Source organism: Periplaneta americana, chromosome 12, assembly GCF_040183065.1.
Source record: "Periplaneta americana isolate PAMFEO1 chromosome 12, P.americana_PAMFEO1_priV1, whole genome shotgun sequence".
Classification (NCBI taxonomy): Eukaryota; Metazoa; Arthropoda; class Insecta; order Blattodea; family Blattidae; genus Periplaneta; species Periplaneta americana.
The window spans coordinates 114,987,945-115,012,093 of NC_091128.1; the positions used below are offsets into that span (position 1 = coordinate 114,987,945).

General features: G+C 35.7%; 1 protein-coding gene across 16 annotated transcripts in view; it reads right to left on the reverse strand.

Annotated features, from left to right (window-relative positions):
- nrm (neuromusculin) overlaps positions 1 to 24,149 on the reverse strand; it is a 1,323,427-nt gene that overhangs the window by 930,889 nt on the left and 368,389 nt on the right. For all 16 annotated transcript variants that reach the window (XR_011335314.1, XR_011335315.1, XM_069842000.1 and 13 more), the window contains exon 3: positions 9,111 to 9,265. Coding sequence is in view for 14 of the 16 variants with exons in the window: in XM_069842000.1 (XP_069698101.1) it covers positions 9,111 to 9,265 (155 nt within the window). In the remaining 2 variants the exon portion in view is untranslated. The remainder of the gene's footprint in view (positions 1 to 9,110; positions 9,266 to 24,149) is intronic.

Sequence of the window (24,149 nt, forward strand, 5' to 3'; positions counted from 1 at the left end):
AGCAAGAAATATAGAAAGGGGAGAAGGAAGAAGTCTAGGAAATAGAGAAGGATATGGAGAAAGACCAAGAAATAGAGAAGGACGAGGAGAAAAAGGAGAACATATTATGAAGGTGATAGAGGACGAGCAAGAAATAGACTAGAAAGAGTCGAAAACCTAATAACAAGAGGTGAAGAAAGATTCACATCAGATGAAGGAGGAGCGGGAAATAGGGAAGGAGGAGAAGATGACGAAGAGACGCAGGTGAATATGAAACGTATGAAATGTGGCAAGAGTAGGAAATAGAGAAGTAAAAGAAGATGACGAAAAATTATGTAGAAATAGATTGTAGGTAAGACGCAGAGACAGCATTAGAAGATGCTGAGAAAGGATGAAGAGAAGATGCAAAGAAGGGAAGAGACGTAGATGAAGGAGAGACTTGCAGACAGAGGAGGAGATAGACAGAAGAGAATGAGAAGCAGAGAGAAGAGCTACAATTAGAGGATTGATGAACATTTTTACGCCTTTGTACCGTGTATTAGATAAACAAACATTCAACAATGCAAGCTAAGTATCTGCTCCATAATAGAGGAATCCAGAGAAGCAGATTCAAGAGACAACTTTCCCTGTACCATATTTTTTCTCTGACTATGGAGTCAATTAGTAACCTCTAATTGACGGATTTTTCTGAATATATTACACGGAAAAATATCTAATAATCTTTCACCATGATGAACAGTATCAATCAATTGCAATTAGAATTAATTAAATTGCCATTTTTTTAATATCATCTCTATTTTAATAATGTGACATGGCAGATAAAAAAATAAATGGAAATAGAAACAAAAAATAAATCGACAACAATTAAAATTAATTGAGGCCAGAAAATTATTCGTTTCGTCATTAATGGTCTAGACATAACATATATGGCTGATTTAATAGGACCATGTTGAAACTGATAATGTATTATGGATTAATTCCATTCTCAGAATTGGTAAGTGATACTTGCCTTCGATGTATGGACTCTCAGTTCAATCACGGTCTCGTGTCAATCACAATGTTACAGACCCCCATTATAGTTCAAGTGCATCTGTATCTAATATAATTTCTATGAATAACGACTTATGAATAGACTAACTATGATATTCTAAACAGTATTATGCGTAATAATAAAAAGCGGAATATTGTACAAGATATTACAGAGTTTTTGCCATAATGTGTTTCATGTTACTGTAAACTATAACATGTTTTTGTTAACCTAAACTGTAATGTCACATGACCGAATACGGTAAGGATAAAAGCGGGCTTTGCCATAAAAATAGTTTTTGCCCAGCTATCTGTCAATGAATACGATAAAGAAAAGGAAAACGGAGAAACACATTTCACATTTTGTTTCAATTTATTTCGAATTTTTTTCGCGGTTTAAAAACTACACTAATATACTTAACATGCTTTCAAACATCAACATATTTTGGCAGCATTTGGGCATTTATCGTGGTTGCGGAAATCTACCACTTCTTATAATAATTATGCATGTTTATCTATGTCATAATTTTATATTACATCTAGTATACATAATGTGACAAGCTAAGCTCACTGTTGAATTGTTTTGAGCTGTTTTCTTTCTCGCTTTGTATGTTACATTGACTTTGTCTTTAGTGAAGGAAATATTTTGATTTTATATTTTACATTTATACTCGTAAATATGCAGTGCCAAATTTCCGCATAGTTTGATAAGATGACCGATATGTTGTTTCATGGCTCGCAGAGAGAAACGTTTTTTAATAGCAGTTACTGATTTCTCATGAATATCTTTCCTCAGATTTAAGTTTTCAGAGGAATTAGTTGCAATTTCTTCATGCATTAATATCGTCATCATTAATGTTGAAACGTAGACTTTCTGGCTCCATTCTGCTCATGATAGAGCTTCACGATAAACGAATCGGATTGTTGTCTCACTAGCGAATAGGAATTATAAAGAATGGTCACTCAGCGAATTTTCTGGTCAGCTTTTCTGCGTGCGTGCGCTTCATTAGCGTATAATTCCACTTTCAGACGCTAGAGGTCAGTGTAATCGAGCACTCACAGTCCTAGATATCCAGAGTACTGCAATCCTTTGCGCCGGAAATGCCGACAAATCAGCTATTGTTACTCCAGAGCGCACTATTTGCTGTATACAGTTGTATAGGGTATGAATGCAGTTTTTGTAGCCTAAATAAGGGTCAAATATTTCCAATTTTAAGGACAACGGACACTGGTCTAAATTGAGTTTTACTTTAAATGTTCGTAGCCCAAGCATGTTGAAATGGAACAACAATGGCGGCCGATTGCGCTACGAACAGCAATCCTGATCCGGTGGCAAGTCTGCTGAAAAATATTTCTGCTGGTGCGATATCAGCCAACTCTAGGGAGAAAGGCAGAACCTCCCGCTGATGCACATAAAGCTGTTTGAAGGTCACTGAAATAAGACACTGCTACATCAAAGGTACCGACGCGCAGTATCCATACTTATAATTCCCTACATGCTGGTATCGCCGTATCACGAATTCTGATAACGACAATATGACGCATGCGTAGAACATCAATCATGTGACTACAGTTTACCATAAACGAATATCAGTGTGGCAAAAACTCTCTAGTATTATACTGATTTAATGATATCTGGGACGGTCGATCTGGTTGGCGAGTTGGTATAGCGCTGGCCTTCTATGCCCAAGGTTGCGGGTTCGATCCCGGGCCAGGTCGATGGCATTTAAGTGTGCTTAAATGCTACAGGCTCATGTCAGTAGATTTACTGGCATGTAAAAGAACTCCTGCGGGACAAAATTCCGGCACATCCGGAGACGCTGATATAACCTCTGCAGTTGCGAGCGTCGTTAAATAAAACATAACATTTTAACATGATATCTGTGACACATTGATATAACTAACAATATCGCCAAAAGAAATTTACAGCATCTTTTAATCACAAAAAATTATTTGAAAATGATTTCGTCAATTGCAAATAAAAAATACAGAAAACCATATCATATTAATATGTACAAGGTGGGCCAGTCAAACGGAAAGATTTGATGGGAGTATACTGTTCATATTACGGAGAGGGTGAGAATGAATATAACCGTCTCTTCTATACCTACCTACTTCAGATGATGATGTCACTATCTCCGCATTCCCTAGTGAACAAGTTGTTTGTCTCTACCATGTTTTGTTAAATGGTACTCATTGTTACTGCAAACTGAATTTAATTGAGAAACCTTTCCATGCCCAAAAGGTAACGGTATGGTGCGCGGTTTCATCAACTGAAATAATCGGCCCATTCTTTTTTGAGAATCAGGCCGGAAATGCAGTGACTGTTAATTCATTGCGATATGTTGAAATGATACAGAACTTTTTTACACCACAACTCGTCCATTTTCCAGTGAATGAAAACTCACTGTGTCAACAAAACGGAGCATCACGCCACACCGCAAGAATTTCGATGGGTAATGTGAATGCTTTGTTCCCGGTCCGCATCATTTCTCGGAAAGGGGATATCGCTTGGCCGTCTAGGTCACCTGATTTAACGGTATGTGATTTCTTCCTATCGAGACACCTCAAAACGAAGGTGTTTGGGGGCATCCACCCAGAACAATTTCAGCGAGAAGAGGTCGCTGAGATACCTGTCAATATCCTGAGAGGGGTTATGCAACAGTTCGTGGCTAGACTCGAAGAATGTGTGCGTTTCAATGAAGGTCACTTGGCTGACGTAATTGAAAAAAAATATATTTTTTCTTATTGATGCATACCTAATGATTATTCATGTACTTGTCATTTTTACTCATTAAATTGATATAATAGTAACTTTTCATTATTTTTCTGCACTGTGATATCTTTCCGTTTGACTGACTCACCTTGTATTAATTTTGTTTCGACTTTATGGTTTCTATATTTTACATGTAGTCGACCTGGTTGGCGAGTTGGTATAGCACTGGCCTTCTATGCCCAAGGTTGCGGGTTCGATCCCGGGCCAGGTCGATGGCATTTAAGTGTGCTTAAATGCGACAGGCTCATGTCAGTAGATTTACTGGCATGTAAAAGAACTCCTGCGGGACAAAATTCCGGCACATCCGGCGACGCTGATATAACCTCTGCAGTTGCAAGCGTCGTTAAATAAAACAACATTTAACATTTTTACATGTAAGTCAATTAAGAGTTATATTACAGTTATTTCAACACATGAAGCTACATATGAATGAATGCATGAACGAAAGAATGAATAGATATCCCTGTTCCGAATAAAAATTTACCGGTAAAATAGGTCGAGCAGCAAAGTGTAATCGTCAGATAGACAGAAAATTTAACTTAATTATGAAATGCCACAGATTTAATTGGACTCGCCTCTTCTAATCCACGACCTTTAAATGACAAACTAAATGGACTTTTCCTCATTCCCTATTATGATAAAAATGTCAGCTTCGTTGATACCAGAAATAAAGATTAGCCTACCAATCTCAATGAAATCTTACATAGGACCCACACTTCGCATAACGAGATTTACTCGTCTAATATCGCAGCATTTGATGAAGCTGAATTTTAAATTACATTAAAACGATTATAAGACCGTTGAGTCACTGTTATTGTAGATTTACAGTTGTAGAAATTTTATAATAATTTTATAAGTAACCTAATCATGTATCCATCGAAAACAGTCTAAATCAAACAATAACAGAACACTCTACGAGGAGCGACGCCTTGAACTATTGCCTGTAGCTTTAGGACACCGAACTATATCTCGTACTTCACTAACACATAAAAGTTTTATCCGCCAAAGTTCAAATGTTAAAATACAGTCACGCAAACAGAGAAAAAACTGACTCTTTGGAAGGTCAGGGGTCAAACATAACTTAGTTGCATTGTTTTATTAAATCCACTTAGCATTCAACTAAAAATAAATCTACATTTAATAGATAGTCCATGAAAATTTTACTTCGGTTCAAATCTATTCAAATAAGAGTCCGAGTTCTTTCATTGAAAACCAATGATGGTATAGTTCCCTTTTCAGTCACTTCACCACTCTTTCTGATCGGTTTTGCAGTCAGCTAAACAACACATATTCCGTTTGACTTGAGTCTTTCACAATATTTAACGTAAAGCGAGGTTTTCTGGTCTCTGTATTGTTTTATGAATGGGGCAGCGAGAGAAAAAGGGTATGATTCGATGAGAATGAAGAGGAGGAGAAAGAGCAGAGGGAGGAAAACGAAGAGGAAGAAAGAAACGAGTTTGACATGATGGCTGACAGGTTCACGCACCTGTAAACGCACATTGAATTTCATTAATGCTGTCTCGTTCCTTAGTCGTGCTGACAACGAAACTCCGTCCTCTACCCCCACCTCTACCGCGCACGTACGGCTTGGCTCACATGTATTGTGTATTCCGGTTTTCAGTGGTGTTCATGCTAGAGTACTGGCTACACAATTAGAACTCATTTTAGAGTTATGGCAACATTTCAGAAGTTCAACAGCACGCCACAGCTCACAGGAATGGCTATCTCTGTGTCTGTTGTATACATATTTACTAGCACAGCAGTGGGAGGGGGATGAAGTAGTGACTGTGAACACAACTTCAAAACGTGACGGCGTCAATGGAATAGATCGTACATCCCACAAGACAATTTAATTTACTGAGTGCTGTGAAGACCAGCCCTGGACATAAACGGGAAGTGAATGGGAACTTAGAAACCACAGACCATGTTCTTCTCGCTTACACCGCCTTATATAAAAAACGAGCAATAAGGCACTGTGCACCAGTGATGGATTTCAGGGGACCAGCGAGAGCCAAAACTTAGCAAAGCTGTGATGCCTGCTTTATACAGGGTGCGTCAGAAAGAACGGATGGATTTCACATGGCAAGAAAATTGTAAAGATTCATCAAATCAAAAATTTATTGTTATCAACATATTCACCAATACATGCAGTTTATTTATGTAAAACAACATTATCCATATGATGTCCTTGGCTTTCAATACAGGCATCGAGGCGTTTTCTGATGTTCGCCATCACTTTCACAGTCATAGCTGGTGCAATTGCCACGATTTCTTCACGAATCGCTGTCTTCAGTTCGTCCTGTGTATGTGATCGATGTTTACAAACTTACGCCTTCAAATGGTCCCAAAGAAAGAAGTCGCAGGGCGCGAGATCTTACCGTAGCCTCGGACAATCTCAGTGCAATAGAATTTCGTCCAGGTGATTTCTTCTTTAATGTTGAACCTGTGATACGAAATGAAGCCACCCACCGCAAAATTGTATTCCGAGTTGGAATCCTAGCGTGACATCCGATGTCGAAATGAGTCCTGAGTGGCGATCACAGACTCTTCATTTTTCAAAAATGTCTCTACGATGAAAGCACGTTGTACACCAGACCAACACCATATTCTCAACTGAAACTGCATTCTATGGCTGACCCAACAGTCGTGGTCCCCCTCACTATATCCCTCTCCTCGTTGCGTATCGATAGTTTGAAATCCATCCGTTCTTTCTGACGCACCCTTTACAATCCGTCACTGAGCAATGCTTACCTTCCTGTCTACTGTATCTGGTCAAAATATTACACTATCTCAGCCAGGGGAATGAGTTGAGAGGTAGTCTGCAGTGACTCGATTGAATTATTAGTGCCCAGGCATGGTGAAGACGATGAGGTTTATGAGAGGAGTAGTAGGAAAAGAGGAAGGAGATTCGATGAAGAGGAGAAGAAAGCGCAACGGGGAGAAGAAGAAGGCGAGAAAGGAAAAATAGAATTTGACATCATAGCCAACAGTCAGGTTCACACATCTGCGCATGTACCATTTCACATTTAATTTCACACACTACTTAGTGATGTGAAGATGTGACTGAAGAGAGAAATAGCAGGAAATCAAGACAGAAGGAAAGAGGAGCAAGAGAAAGGGTTGTGAGAATGGAAGTACAAAAATTAATACTTTCAGGAGAAATGAATTCAGTTTATTTGGGTGAAAATTTTGATTTTTCATTTTATTTTTCAAATTTATTATTTGATTTTCTCCTCTTTAAAATAGTCTCACATATGACTATAATAAAATTCATCCATTTTAATTTTTTTAATCTTCTGAGTAAGTATGTAGACGTTTTAATTTTAACCCTCATTTTCTCAAATTTACGGGTTTTGGATCGAAAATTATGTATTTCTTTACTTTTTAAATTATTTTTTTCTTTTTAAAGTGGTACATTAAACCTATTGATTTTCCAATTCAAAAATTGATTTTAGATTTTATCTATACTTTCTGGCTTTTAAGGAACAGGGAGGTTCATTGCACGCCATCGGTTCCTATCCTGAGGAAGATTAATCCAGTCTCTATCACCATATCCCACCTCCCTCAAATCCATTTTAATAGATTTTAGACTTTAATGTTCTTAAAATAAGACAAATTTATTATATTTTATTGCTAAAATTCATACATAAAAATCGAAATAATTTTGAATTGTATTTTCATAGTTCTAAAACAAAAGGTACGAATTCTTTGAGATTGTTTTGACCAAAATGCAACACTGCTACAGTATTTAATCATAGTAATAATTTAGGCCGAAGAATATACAACAAATTTATATTTAAATATCCTAATCTTGTCAATTCTAATAGTTCTAGTATTAAATATAAAAAGTTATGTTTGAATTTTATAAATAACGAAATACTGCAAATTTAGATTTATATATTCTTATTTGTAGTAAACATAAGACAAATTGTATTATATACTTCTTAATTTAAATTCAGGAATCCGCTCCTGAGCACGAGTTCTACTCTTTCAGAGGTGAGCTAAAGTTTTATCTATTTATATTATATTTATGTTACAATTATTAGCAAAATAAATAAATACATATGATTATAGCCTACTAAAATTATATCCATGTTAATTTTTATTATTTCTGTGGAGGGGCGTAGTATATTGTATGTACAGTATATAATGTCTTATTTTAACGGTCATTTTTCGTAAGTTAGTTTTTTCACACAAAAGAAACATTTCATAAGCTTCTCTTTAATTTAGAAAGCTTAAATATTCAGGAATTGTTAATTAGGATGTTTTACATCTACTGAAACAATGTGTCTGACATTTGTTAAATTTTGGTTATGTTAGAAGGGATAATGCACTGAAAATCGTTGAAGAAATAGTTATATGAATGGGGAAAAATTATTTCTCAGTAAGGAAATAAATTAAAGAAAAATTATCGTTTCAACATAAAGTCAAGTCATGTGTACATGAGCTTTAAAAATCAGCTGTCCAATTTCAACAGCTTTCGAAGAAAGGTTCCTTTTGTGAGACGTAATTTACTATTATCAAGATGGGGAACTTCCATGTCTCTTGATATAATCATTAAGTGTCACGATAATGGAATTTTATGTATATTTATGCTCGACCATGCTGAAATGTAGTAATTATACACCTCGTAGCAGACCTTTAATGCATGTCATTAAAGTACATCTACTCATTAAAGGTCAGGTCTTTCAGCCAATGACGACTCAGGTTACAACTGTTCAGCCAATGACAGGTCAGCTTTCTACCGTTATAAAACCGCAAGTATCGATTATTCTCGGATATGCAATCGAAAAAGAATTGGCGAAAAGTCACGGAGGGCGGGAATCAAATACTGTCGCAGAAGGTTATGTTCTGTTACTATAATAATTAGCGTTAATTGTAAATAATATTCAAATAAATTCAATTTGTCATCTCGTTTTTCAATGTCGAATTCAATAATCAAGGTTATAATATTATAATATTATCAAATTTAACGGGACTACGTCAAGGTCAATGACATTATTGTTCCTCGGAAAAAATCAATACTTTCGCGTCTGCGCACATCTCACAATTCACGACCTAGAACAAGGTCACTTCCGATCTTGTCAGTTACAAATAAAATGTATACATCTGAATACCGGTAATTTCAAGTTAGAAATATGGTCGAGCATAAAAAGTCGTATGACACTCGCCTATAATGGTAATTAAGAAGCTCGTATGAAAATTATGAAACTCTCTTGCGCTCGTTTCATAAATATCCATACTCGATTCTTAATTACTATCATTATAGGCTCGTTGCATAATGTACTATTTCATGGACTACCTTACTCGTACATAAAGCGCTACTTACTGAGTGCTGTGAGATTGATGAACTGCACTACGGAGCATCCTTCCCGTACTTCAATGTAGGTGATCTCGCATTTGTACACGGCCTCATCCGCCACCTGCAACTGCTTCACCTCCAGCCTGGATTCGGTGTCGTTCTGTTTGTAGTGCAGACTCGCCCTGCAATGCACAGAACCAACACATGGGAGTGATCTATCTTCTAGCAACCAGTGTCAAGTGCATATTCTTGCCGCACAGAGCAAACAAACTACATCATATATACTGCATCCATTACTTAAACATACAATATTTATGGCACGGAAACTTGGATGACGCTTGACCTATTCATAATGCCCGTGATACACATGACGTCAAAATGACATGTGAAAATTATGAGATGTCTACATCGGCGTATATAGCCTTAAGCTTACTCGTACTATATAGAACATCACTATTGAAACCAAGAGAGCCATAAAACCATGTGACGACCTCTACTGCAATTACTCTCCTATGTAAGTACAGACTGTGACAGAGTAAAAGCTCGGCGTGGTGTTAACTCTACTTATATTTGCTTCCTTACAGTCCATCTATCATACTCGCGTGGTTTATATGTTCAGATCTTGACATGCATGGATGATGGCTCATCTATTACTGTGCAAGATCTCCACCCCAAGAACTGTACACGGGGATTCAAGAAGCTCAACCCGCAATTCAGCATCTCCATTTTGAGATAACTCTTAAGTAAAAATATTCATATTCTAAATTTATCTTAAGCTGTTATTCAACGACCAGGATGCCCTTTATCACCTACCCTGTTCAACATCTACTTGGGGGATTTGGTGAAAAACTGTTTTCAGAATATGGGAGGAGTGATAGTAGGAAGAAGAAGAATAAAGTATATAAGATTTGCTGATGATATGACGTTTTTAGCAGAAGAAGAGATGATAGTAATGGATATGTTATTAGAGCTAAATGATAGCTGTGAGCAGTATTTATTTATTTATTTAATCTGACAGGATTAAGGCCATAAGACCCTCTCTTCCATCCCACCAGATAGCACATATAAATACAAAAAAGAAATACAGACGCCGATGAAAATAATACAAATTAAATTAAAGCCCTATAGAGGGTCAACAGGGTCAAAGAACACTATAGAGCTCTCATCGAGTTAATACAAGAAAAAAATAAATAAAAACAGAGATAATGATGATAGTGATAACTGATAACTGACAATAATAATAATAATAATAATAATAATAATAATAATAATAATAATAATAATAGTTACATTACATATTAATTGTCAATTTTACAAAAGCATAGTTACAATATTTACTATATGTCATGGGTTAAGCCGAAGTTGCGCAACCTGACAGGTGTTCAAAAAGCAATTCCATGAACTAGAATGTGATTTTTTAATTTAAATTTGAATTTTGATATTGTCCGACAGTCTCTGACATGGTCAGGGAGAGAGTTCCAGAAGTGTGGAATAGATATGCTGAAAGATGATGAGTAGAAGGATGTTCTGTGCAGAGGAATAGACAGAAGGTACATGTTCCGGGTTCGAGGTAGGGCAGTAGAGCAAGTGGACAGCTTCAAATACTTGGTGTGTACTATAAACAGTAACATGAGCTGCTGCCAGGAAGTGAAAAGGAGAATAGCAATGGCAAAGAAGCTTTTAATAGAAAAAGGAGCATCTTCAGCGTACATCTGAAAAAAGAACTAAGGTAGAGACTAGTGAAATGCTTTGTATGGAGTGTAGCATTGTATGGGGCAGAAACATGGACATTAAAGGAAGTGAAGAGAAATGAATAGAAGCATTTGAACTGTAGATATGGAGAAGGATGGAACGTGTGACATAGACAGACAGAATAAGAAACGAAGCTGTGATGGAAAGAGTGGGTGAATGAAGAATGATGCTGAAACTGATAAGAATGAGGAAATGAAATGTACGAGGAACCATTACACAGTGTCAAAGTCACAGTTTGGTTTGCAATAGCGTCATTTGAAATCATCGGTCCTTATTTCTTTGAGGACGATAATGGGACATCTGTCACTGTATCATCACAGCGATATGTCATGATTCAAGAATTTTTGTCTCCATAAATTGACAATAATTCTTTCATCAACAAGAGCATGTGGTTTCAACAGGATGGTGTGACCAGTCACACGGCTAGACGTAGACTTGAAGAAAGTGTGTAACGAAATGGGTCTCACCTGCGGGATGTAGTTCAGAAAATAAGAATTTCATAAGATACAGGTAAATGCTATTGTGTATCTGTATATTTTAAATGTAACGTGAGAGTTTCATTTCAAAATAATCAGTGCAATAATGATTAAAGTTTCAAAATCATCCGTTCATTGGCTTAATTTATATTATCATCAATAGAGATGATCAATCGTCAAACCAGTAAGGAGGTAACGCGTGTTTAGTACGATAATCCACCGGCCGTTACTGCTAACTTACGAAACCAAATTTCAGTACTCATTGTAGCTCTTCAAATTTATCACAATACTGATGCGCATCGGTCCCATAAACTGATCGAAATTTCATTAGAAAACTTTTTCTCCAATGTATCCTTGAAGCAACGCTCATTCCGTAAAGCCTGTCCAAAGCACGATGCCTTATATCAATGATGTCAAAGCAAGAGCATTTTTCTGACCTTGACGTCGTGCGCGGGTATCAAGCGCTAGCCATGGAAGGAGAAAGGATTATGTATGTATATGAATAAGCAGCCTATTGGATTAAGAAGACAGTGGTGCACAAACTTCAAACGGAACGTGAAATTTTATGTTGTTATTTTATATGGCTTCTTTCTGTTTCATATTATCTATATTGTCTGTAAAACAAATGTACTAACACCAATTTCTTAATACTGCAGTTGTTTTAAACGTTAATAACATAATAAAGAGTTAAGAAGGAATATTCAGGTAAGTTCCATAGTAGTACAACTATACTATACTAAGTGAATGAAACACGTAATTCATAAAGAAAGTGATATCCCAAAGAAAGAGATTGAGTAAGATAAGTTGAAATTGATATTGATGGTGGCTTTAGCCTTATAAAAGTAATCAATAAACTAATGAAAACACTATTATAGTGCAACGCACAGTTAAATAGGTATATGTTTTAACTGTAACTAATATTACATAATAAAACTCTTATCGTATTATGCTTTTTAAGGTGATATTGGTGCGCAACTTCCTATCATCAGAATATTAAATTATTTTCTCGAAATCTGCTGAAGCTATAGAGCTGACGTTTTTACAACACATGGGCACTAATATTTTGTTTATGATGTAACAGTAGTTGCTTTGTTAATTCATTTCCTTACAAACATTTTTCATGCGAATATTTTCAAAATTTTCCAATACACTATCTTCAGTAATAGTATTTACGATATGTTAGATTTACGAAAACATTGTTGCAGTACCTGTAAGGCTACTAAATAAACATATATGAAAATTTCACTTTTCTTTAAAACGAGTTGAGAAAATAATCCTTTTGAATAAAAAAGCAAGCTTGTGAAAAATGAGCATTAAATTTAAAACTTACATTGTTACAATGCACTTCTCAGACAAATATAAAAATTAACATGGATACAGTTTTAATAAGTTCCCTTTCCTTTATTCATTGAATCAGTGCTGGCCATCCCTGTATATAGCTCGGCCAAGCGGGATACACTAACTCTTTCGTCTGTCTCTTTCGTTTCCGTTCTAAAGCTCTCAGCCTCTCTTGAGCTCTAAAGCGCGCACTTGCACCTATGGGCATCAGTTGACATACTGCCTTACATAAACCATACAGCTATGACGCGGGACTTAATTTACAGTGTCCTAAACTAGTAATGACTGTGCGTATTAGGAATTTGATTCAGTTGATTCATAGCTATATATAATTTAAAGTAAGTACACTCTAATGTAGTTAGAAGATTTTGGAATTTAAGTAGTTTTCATGCAATATATTACAGTATGTTACCAATGAAAGATGGAAGGATACATGCCAACAAAGATATGTGAATGAATCTACTGTCTTCAATTTAATGAGTTCCTTGCATCTTCTCATTCCGTCGGGTGGTTTCTGTTCTGGAGAACTCAGACAAACACAAACGTAAACTTGTAGTTATGAGGAAACAGTCCTTTTGCTTAGAACTCCGTGAAGTTAAGAGTTTTAATTGTTAGTGAAACTTCCTTCATGGGCAGAGACAATATCAGTGCCTATGTATATAAACTGTAGAAAGGATCAAAACTAGGGCGAAAATTTCAACTTTGTGCAAACGTCTGTTTGCGACGCACAACTGACTTGCCTCCTCAAACGCACAATAGATACAAAAGCATCGATGACAACGCTACAAGCAGATCCCCCAAATTGATTCCGCAATACTTGGAAAGCAATGCTAGTGGCATGTACGAAGGTACTTAATTGGTTTTATCATCACACAGTTTCTGATTTCATACTGCTCTGAATTCTAAATTTAAACGAATTGTATTTCTTTGAATTTCCTGCGAGATAGAACACAGAAAATTCATCTAAGGAATGATAAACTAGTAAATTATCCTTCCTAGCTCAAGACAGTTGGGTAGTAGCCCTACTATGGAATTATTAATCGAGAGACTCATATGTGAAGAAGAAAACACCGTTATTAAGTAATTACACCCCTTTACCGTTTTCTTAGAAAAAAATGTTGTTACAAACAATTCACAGAGTTTATACACCACATCCACGCAAGGCTGTAGCTATTAATTGAATATAAATTAATGATGTTATAAAATCCTAATGCACTATGTAAAACAAGGTGTCTATCTTTGGGACATAATAATAGTAATAACAACAATAACTATGTTTGTATTATAGATTTTACTATTGTTGAGTATTTGATGACAGGTATATAGTTTGTAACCATAAGTAATTTTGTTTTTATTTTTTTTTACTATCGCAAACCAACTATATAATAGGTGTTTTATTTGTAACTACGCCAATTCTGTGCATTATCTCATTAATATTGCTTAAAATTATGTATAAAATCACAAATTAATGTAATAATCTTGCAATTTCTCTACATCTTCGATTATAATTTCTAATTTTATTTCATTTGGTTTTAACTGAAAGTAATTATTGCATAACGTATTTAGTATTGTTTACTGTCTCTTAATTAGTGTATTTATATTGTAACTATGATTCACACCTACTATTAATTCTTTAAAATTGTGTATTATCACTACATAATGTATTTCACATGTAACAAACTACAACCCTAATATACCAAAGGTAAAATAGGGTTTCAATATTTGGATACCAATACTAATAATGTCTCAGAATATGAGACAACAGTTTTGTATTAGGAGGGATATATTAAGTAATTAGTGCACGGACAAAAAATCTAAACTATTAGATTCATACTACTTTAATTTTAATTCATACCTCCTTAATTTTAAACGTGTGGCACTAATAATATTCTGCATTGGTACTAACATCAACGTCCGCAAATAAATCATAATTCCTCCTGCCTACCAAAAAGAAAAATAAGCTATAGGCTAACACTCCCAGTTTCTCCTCTAGAAAGATTTCGCGGTACGGACAAAGCTAAATTCTAAAATTTGGTTTATTTAAAGACGCTCGCAACAGCAGAGGTTATATCAGCGTCGCCGGTGTGCCGGAATTTTGTCCCGCAGGAGTTCTTTTACATGCCAGTAAATCTACTGACATGAGCCTGTCGCATTTAGGCGCACTTAAATGCCATCGACCTCGGCAGGAATCGAACCCGCAAACTCTAGCAGAGAAGGCCAACGCTATAGCAACTACGCTACCGAGGGCGATACGGACAAAGCAATTTTACTACTATGATATATATATTTTTTTAATTTCAGAGTAAAAGTGGACAGTCCAGTTTCTTCTATAACAACATTATAGCCTACCTCCTAAAATATTTTATTTCAATTTTTTCAAAATGTTGTACATCGGTCATGGTCCTATCAATATCCATACATAGGCCTACATACATACATACATACATACATACATACATACATACATACATACATACATACATACATACATACATACTGTTCTGCCCATGGGCAAACCCAGCATTCCCAAATCTTTCCTATTTTCTGTCTTCCTCTTAGTCTCCGTATATGATTCACATATCTTAATGTCGTCTATCATCTGATATCTTCTTCTGTCCCGAACTCTTCTCCTGTGTCCACCATTCCTTCCAGTGCATCCTTCAGTAGGCAGTTTCTTCTCAGACAGTGACCCAACCAATCCCTTTTCATCTTTCCGATCAGTTTCAGCATAATTCTTTCTTCACCCACTCTTTCCAACACAACTTCATTTCTTAATCTGTCTGTCCATTTCACACGCTCCATCCTCCTCCATATCCACATTTCATATGCTTCTATTCATTTCTCTTCACTTCGTTATATTGAAGTGAATGTTGGACACAAAGAAAGACCCACACCTGTGGAGTAACGGTCAGCGCGTCTGGCCGCGAAACCAGGTGGTCCGGATTCGATTCCCGGTTGGGGCAAGTTACCTGGTTGAGGTTTTTTCCGGGGTTTTCCCTCTACCCAATACGAGCAAATGCTGGGTAACTTTCGGTGCTGGACCGCGGACTCATTTCACCGCCATTATCACCTTCATTTCACTCAGACGCTAAATAACTTAATGTTGATCAGCGTCGTAAAATAACCCAATAAAATAAAATAACACAAAGAAAGTCAGATTAAATACAACCGAAACAGGAGTAATGAGATTTATAAGATCATTTCAATGACTGGCACAGATATGGAATCAGGAGTCGAGACAAAGGACAGAAATTATTTGTATTAACATCTATAGAATGTATTTGCTTATTTACTTACTGGCTTTTAAGGAACCCGGATGTTCATTGCCGCCCTCACATAAGCCCCCCATTGGTCCCTATCCTGAGCAAGATTAATCCAGTCCCTACCATCATATCCCACCTCCCTCAAATCCATTTTAATATTATCTTCCCATCTACGTCTCGGCCTTCCCAAAGGTCTTTTCCCCTCTGGCCTCCCAACTAACACTCTATATGCATTTCTGGATTCGCCCATACGTGCTACATGCCCAGCCCATCTCAAACGTCTGGATTTAATGTTCCTAATTATGTCCGGTGAAGGATACAATGCGTGCAGCTCTCCATACTCCTGTAACTTCATCCCTCTTAGCCCCAATGTATTTATAATATTAATTTCAAATGATCTAAGAAGTTCCTCTGGCAATTAATAAATTAATTTCATAACGTTAAGGATTATATAAGCTGTGTAGCACTGTTTGGTGCAAACATTTTGACACTGGGAATTAGTTCTCTCCGATAGAGTGTACGACGAGTAGAGAGAGGCTCGGACGGTGTGTATGTTTGTTGTGTATACTGACATGCCACTAATTTCCATGCATAGAGAAACGGGGAGATTTTAATGTAGTTACTTCATTTATCATGGAACGATGGAACGGCAGCTCTGGTTCCTGACCTGCACAGATTCATTTGCCGTAATACATGCCGGACAAGCACACTTCTCAAACTGGCCGTGTGGAAATATATTCTTCCGCGTCATTGTACGCTGTATATATCGTTTCTTGTGGCATAATTTTGAAATCCATAAGCAATGTAATATTTAATTAAACTGCATAAATAGAAGGGTAATCCGAAATTAACGATAAAGTAATGCCTGAAAGATGAATTCACTCATCTTTCAAATTTCTGTTCATGAAATTTTGTTGAGATTTGTTCAACTGGAACTACAAGGCAATTAAAATTAAATAACTCACATTGTATAGCCAAATTAAATCATAAATTACTTAAAATTCCTAAGGAATTAACATAAGATACAATTGAATGAAAATAAAAGCAATGGCCGAAAAAGTCAATATCAATTCTGAACTCAGTGCTTCAGCAAGAATAATCAATTATTATGTATTTGTGACCACACACTGATAATATCACTCAATGACAAACAATTTCGTAACTGTGGATTTTCTTCTTCTTCTTCTTCTTCTTCTTTCTCATGGATTTAGGACAACAGCTGTTATGTTAAGTGCATAAAAATAACATAATTTTGAAATTAAAAGAGAAAAAAAAAAAAAGATCTGTATGAAATAACTAAGGAATTTGCAACATTTTTTTTAGCTTTATAACTCGGGAAAATTAAAGAAATGATATTTGTGAATAGTTCATTCTCTATTTGTGATATTCTTTTACCCTTTAAACCGAAGAAAAAATGTATTTTTCAAAACAACTTCAATGTGGTGTAAACCTGGAAATATTGAGACTAGAACCATGTTCATATAACATTTTTTGCTCAAAAGTCCTCGGAAATAAGCTTCGTAAGTAGCGGTAACTACTCCTGAATAAAACTTTTATTTATTACTTTTTATTAATACTTTTTAAAATAACGTAAAGCATATAAGATAATGATATAGATAGCCTATTATATCCCATAAAGGGCAAATGCCTCCTACTAGAGGGAAAGCTCTAACTTTTTTAACGTGGTGAGCTAATACGAGTTAGAAGTTGTAGGCCTATTTGATTTTGTATTGAACTTTATTTTTGAAGTAAGTTTTTAATTCATGGTAATGTCTCATAGGCAATAAAATCAAAATTATAAAAAAACGAATTTAAACAACACAAAAAACTACTGTACTTCTGTAATGAGAGGCACTTTATGACGATTCTCCTATCACTTCCACATAACTAATAAGCCTTGGTTTTTCTGAACCGACGCATGCGACGTGCGATTCCTCGAACAAATCCGGACTACACGAGAGATAGAGAGTGGTTTCTATAGTTGCGAGGTGTGCAGAGCAGATCTTCCAGTTATAGAAACCACTGTCTCTTGTGTTGTCCGGATTTGTGAGAGGCGGGCCTTGCACCTCGCACGCATCGGTTCAGAAAAACCAATGCTATACAGAGCGTTCAGCTTAACTCTCGGCTGGCAACGGGCGCATCAGACATGCTTGTATGGCCGGCATAAACTGCATTATTATCGATGCTTAACCTCCCTCATACTTATTCGCACATAAGTTTGATTAATAAACAGCAAAGTATAAAATTATATTTTTATTTCATAATCAGTACTAACGTCTGTTATAGAAATTACCTACACGAAATGGAGCCCGTGTGCATTCACACATTCCTCAGATATTTTCATGAAATTGTTACTCACACGCAAAAGCTCAACTTAAAAAATGTTTTCAATATTTTCTCTTCTAATATATTAACTCTAGCATTTACACGAACGTTTTAAATATTGTCTAGAATATTGCGAAAACGGAATTAACATTGTTACAATATCCAGCAGCATACAATAAACCAAACGGTTGAGCGCATACTTTATCCCAAAATAAAGAGTTCAATTCAATCAACGCTTCCAGCCGGAACATGCCGCTACTCCTAATGCTTGCTGTTGAAGACGGCGATGAGCAATCAACCGATGAATAGAATGATAAAAGAGTATCGTTACACCAAGTATTGTGTCGAAATATTAGAGTTCTGAATGCTTTCCGATAACAATGATCCATCAGCGTCTATCTGTGGAAAGATTGCTCATATTTCTTTACTGGGGAAGTGCTGCGAAACATAATCCCATTTCTCTTTCCCGGTGATATTATGTACTTGAAGGACTCCTTCACGATGACACACGCTCGCATGAGCGGCTTGATTCAATTCCAACTCGTCAGAATCAATTGCAAGAACAATGCAGTAACATCCTTTACGTCTCATTGACTGCCACTTCAAGCGTAACTACAACTTTTTCTCTACAGTGCTTTCCGTAGCAAGCAAGATTTCCTGATATGGTCAAAGGCACATATGTGGGTACATAGATACGCATATGGAAAATATCTTATTGCTTTCTGTTCACAATTCTTCTAAGATTCATTTCACTTATGTTTCTTGAAGTATTGCTTTTATTATTATTATTATTATATTATTATTATTATTATATTATTATTATTATTATTATTATTATTATTTATATGTAAATTAAAATTATAGACATATATGTATGCCTGCATGTCGCAAAACTAGTTGCAAGTGCAAGATAAAACAGCTTATATTAAATACTTACTTACTGTCTTTTAAGGAACCCGGAGGTTCATTGCCGCCCTCACATAAGCCCACTATAGGTCCCTATCCTGAGCAAGACGAATCCAGTCTCTATCATCAAATCCATTTTAATAGCATCTTCCCATCTACGTCTCGGCCTCCCCAAAGGTCTTTTTCCCTCCGGCCTTCCAACTAACACTCTATATGCATTTCTGGATTCGCCCTGTCCATCTCAAACGTCTGGATTTAATTAGTTTAGAAATTATATTAAAAATTGTATATCTATATATAAATTATAAATTATGTAATGTAAGGCTTCAATGATTATATGTATGTATATTTTTCTTATTTTTTTTTTCATTTTTCTTTTTTCTTTTTTTGTCTGTGAACTATAATAAATATATGAAGAGTCCACTATAAGAATGATGGATGTCATTTGGAATACATTTTTCAGGAGAAGCGATTGAAAGTTTGAAATGCTTAGTGCTCAAAACTTAACTGTGATTTTTCGATCATTACTGGACAATGACTATCAGTGTTAATGCCATATAACTCTCTATATACATTCTATATATCTTAAGCTATGCATTGACTGTCTTGGTTCATTTTCGACAAGAAAGTGACATCCATCATTCTTGCAGTGGATTCTTCATATATCATATCATATACATATGCCTGCATATTTACTTATATATCTGCAAAGAAAGATATATTTTTGTCACAAAACATTAATACATGTATAGCAACGTCATAAAAATATACGATAAAGTTATCATTCTTTGAAATCATAAAATTGACTCTCACTGTGTAAAGAGTGAGCTATGAATGTTAATCTGAACCACCTTTTAAATATTACAAATAAGGTATTTTAATATGTACTGGAAATCAGTTAAAATCTTGGATGGAAAGAACTTCAAAATTTTTGATATAGTGGTGTATACTAGTGGTCGTCAGCACTCGCTGAAGTGGGTAAAGGGTAAGCGGAGCAACGTGTTGTGCCCCGTCGTGCAGCAGGAAGAGGTAGATAGCATACCTGCAAACAGCTGCGAATGCACCATAGTACAGTGTCTTCTCCGCTGGTAAGTGACGCTAGCCCGAGATGCAAGTGTGCTGATGACCGCTGGTGTATACTATATATGGTGAATCGTAAGTAATGTCATTAATTTTAGGGGGTTATTCTTTTAGATATTTCTGACAAAAATGTTTAATACAATTTTTCTCGTTTTTGTTTCCTTTCCGAGATAAGAATTGTTTTATATGAAACAATTTATAGCGTGTTTCGGATACTTTACTAATACCACAGTCTAGTATATACAGTCGCGAAGCTCAATACGTAGTAAATATGCAAACATTAGATAGATGCTCACTACTAGAATCGCTAATATCGCCTCATTACAAGCAATGCAAAATAGAACCGTCACAGTCTATTGTTTCTAGCACCCTCAAAACTCAAGCTTCGTGACTGTATATAGTAGACTGTGCTAATACTCTGTACGTCATATTAGTAAGCTTAATTTAATTAAAATTATAGAGTATAGAAATACAATTGTTTATCAGAAACGAAGACAAGGCACAGATAATTTAGTTTCAAAGTAAGGCATGAAACAATCTCTGAAAGAGAGCGAAGAGTGTCAAACAAAGGGACAAACAAAAGGAAGAAATGTTTAGAGAGAGAGAGAGAGAGAGAGAGAGAGAGAGAGAGAGAGAGAGAGAGAGAGAGAACTGAAGAATACATCAGATAAATATTTCACAAGGTTTTTCCAACTTTCCAAAAGCTTAAACTAAATTAATTCTTAATTCAAGGAACCGCTAATAGGTGCAGGTAGCTCCAGTCTCTTTCACACCAAACTATTCCTAAACTTTCCACTTAAGAAACATAAATAAAAAATGAAAGCAGCATGGCTGACATTCGATTTTCTCTAAGAAAGATTTATTGCAGTAAGAAAAGAGAAATCTCCAAAACTTCTGAGACTCTGAGTGAGGTATTTAGTTACACAATTAAAAAAACTGAATTTATTTCCAATCAATTTTAAGATACAAGGGCTAAGTTATTTTGTTTTTAATGTCTGCACCTGTAAAATGCGTACTGTGTGTAGAAATTAGCCTGGGAATAATCTCGTATCGTAGTTTTTAAGTAGATAGAACTGTAGAGATATCATACCATGGTGATTCTGAATAACCTTTTTAATAATGAACATAGATAGATCACATTTATTTTTTCTGTCTTATTCGTATTGTGAGAGCCCATAGAGGTCCAATGCCAATCAGCGGACTGTTGGCCTCAGGTCCATATCCTCAATAGAGGTGAATGGTTATCCATTCAGTACGGGATGGACGTTTTTGTTCATTAAGATGACAATCCTCTAGTTGTTGTAATAGACTTAAGACACCGGGTTTTGCAATTTCATTGTTGCTCCCCATATTCATCACGATGCTGGAAGCCACCAATCAGTTCCATACTCTAGTCGAAATTGCATTATAAATTTGCTTCTTCCATGAGAATTAGAACCAACGTGCAGTCCTTACTGCTAATTCAAGACATAACGCTTTACAACATGCAGCTACGTCACTCATAGGACTCTTCTTCCTGTACTTCTTGTAATTTCTTAACTTCATGCGTAAGTATTATTCACAAAATAGTATCAAATATTGGTTGTGGTTAAATTATTGTAGGTTCAAATTTATTTTAAAACGAACCTTTATTAATATATTTTCATGATTTAATTTTAGTGTTTTATTTTCGGTGGTTTATTTTACGACGTTTTATCAACATCTATGGTTATCTAGGCTACAGTAACCAGATTTTTTTTTCACAATTTTCGGGGACATATCGGCACCTGAAAAACTACTTTCAACATTTCTATTGTTTTCCATTCACTTGTATTTACACTATTTAAAGAATTAAAATACTGTACTAAATCTATTTACACACTAAAATTATTCATTCTACTAGGAAGGATCAGAAAGTAACGCACAACAATTTCTTTACGGCATATAAGGTAGTTAGGAGGTTCAAAGTTGGCTGATAGTTTGAATCTTGCACTAGAGACAGCAATGGCTCGATTAGGTGTCACCCTGGCGGAACGAGCTGTAACTACTGAGTCAAGATGGAACGTGTGCTAGCATCGTCTACTTGTGAAGAGCACCGAGGTGTAGTCCGTTTTTTCTGAGCAAAACAAAAAAGTCCGAGTGAAATCCACAGGGAAATGTTGGTGGTGTATGGTGCTGATGGTCTGGACCAGTGGTTGCCAAACACCACGAAATTGTGACGTAATAGAAATGCAACCCGCACACCACTATCGCAGGGAGAGGGGTGGAGTGGGTATCTCCTCAGGTAATGCAGTGAATAACAGTGCAGAGACGGACTGTGACCAAAAAACGAAAGCAATGTAATATTCTTCTACTTATTAACTATACACTTTTTTCCATGTTAATTTTTTATCCTCCTATTAATTATTTTTGTGTTATTAAACTAAAATAAATTTATTTTCTTATTTGCCATAAAAAGAACGTGTACATCAGCAGATATTTGAAACTAGAAAAACGTACCAGACTGGTCACGAAGTTGTAAATTACACTACATACTTCAAAAAAACGTTGAAGTATTTTACTCCGATTAAGACACAGAAGCCGATATTTTTTTATTGTTTATTTATTAATGAAATATTCAAATTACATTCATACGTAGAAAAAAAAGTGGAAGTATTTTACACCGATTAAAACATAGAAGTCAGTACTTTTTATTGTTTATTTATTAATGAAATATACAAATTACACTACATACGTCGAAAAAAACGTCGAAGTATTTTACCCCGATTAAGACATAAAAGCTGTTACTTTTTATTGTTCGTTTATTATTTGTTACAGGTAAGGGCGTGGTAGTCTTCATAACAAGAAAAATAATGACAACGTACATTGTTCTTTTATACTTCATTTAAAATTTTACAACAAATTAAGTATCTCATATTTTTGCCGTCTGCACAAAATAAATACTTTTCCTTCCATGCTCCTTAAAATTAAGTTTTTTAATTACTACAGTATGTACAGTATCTGTTTTCGAAAAGACATCGAAACATACTATCCTACATACTTATATCGAAGTGAAGGCTGTAAACAGAAGGTGGGGATATGATGTCATGGTTACGCTTGAGTGGAGACAGGGGCATGTGTCGCGACACAGCTTTTGGCGATCACTGGTCTGGACAGTAGCAACATCTCCAGTTAGTGCGGGTTCTCGAAGAAGCTATGACATTTAAATAGCATTTCTTAAAACTCAAATATATTTTAAACAAAGTACTTATATCTGCCAAGAGAGTGTTATTTATTATGTATGAGAAACCTTCGGTAGATTGTCCTCGTACTACAGCTACAATGATTTAGCGCCACAGCGAGAGAATTTGAGAGTTCATATAGTTCTACGCGAACGTGGCAATTCCGTCGATCTGCCAAGTGAACCACAGGATGTGATGTTTTAACTGCTTTCTTTTCCAATTTTGAACGAAGTCAGGAAAGTGGAAACTACAATATCAGTAAATCTAAAACTTTGCTTCAGCTGAGGTTGAATTGAGTGTTACTGGACGCCATATACGATGGGGAACAAAACAAGACAGCCAGCCAGCTAGAAAGGAATCACAACAACTGCACATAAATATATTGTAAAAGTTTCAAATTGTCTGGAGTATGGAAGCATCCTAAACCTTTCACAACAAGGAAATATTGAGACCTTCGAAGAAAAGTGACACATGGTACTTATTCTAAAGTCGTACCAATCCGCGAGGACAAACTTGTTGTTGGAACGTAAGTGGAAGGTTCATATATATGAACTGCAGTTAAGTCTGACAGATAAACAAGTACTAGTTTTTATATTTTATAAAATGAGAGGGAATTTATGATATTCCTTGGATTGCGCGCAATGTCTTTAAAATAAATGTTATTATGTTTACAAGCTTTAGGTTTTGTTCGTACCTTTGCGTGTGACACGCATTAAATATGTAACC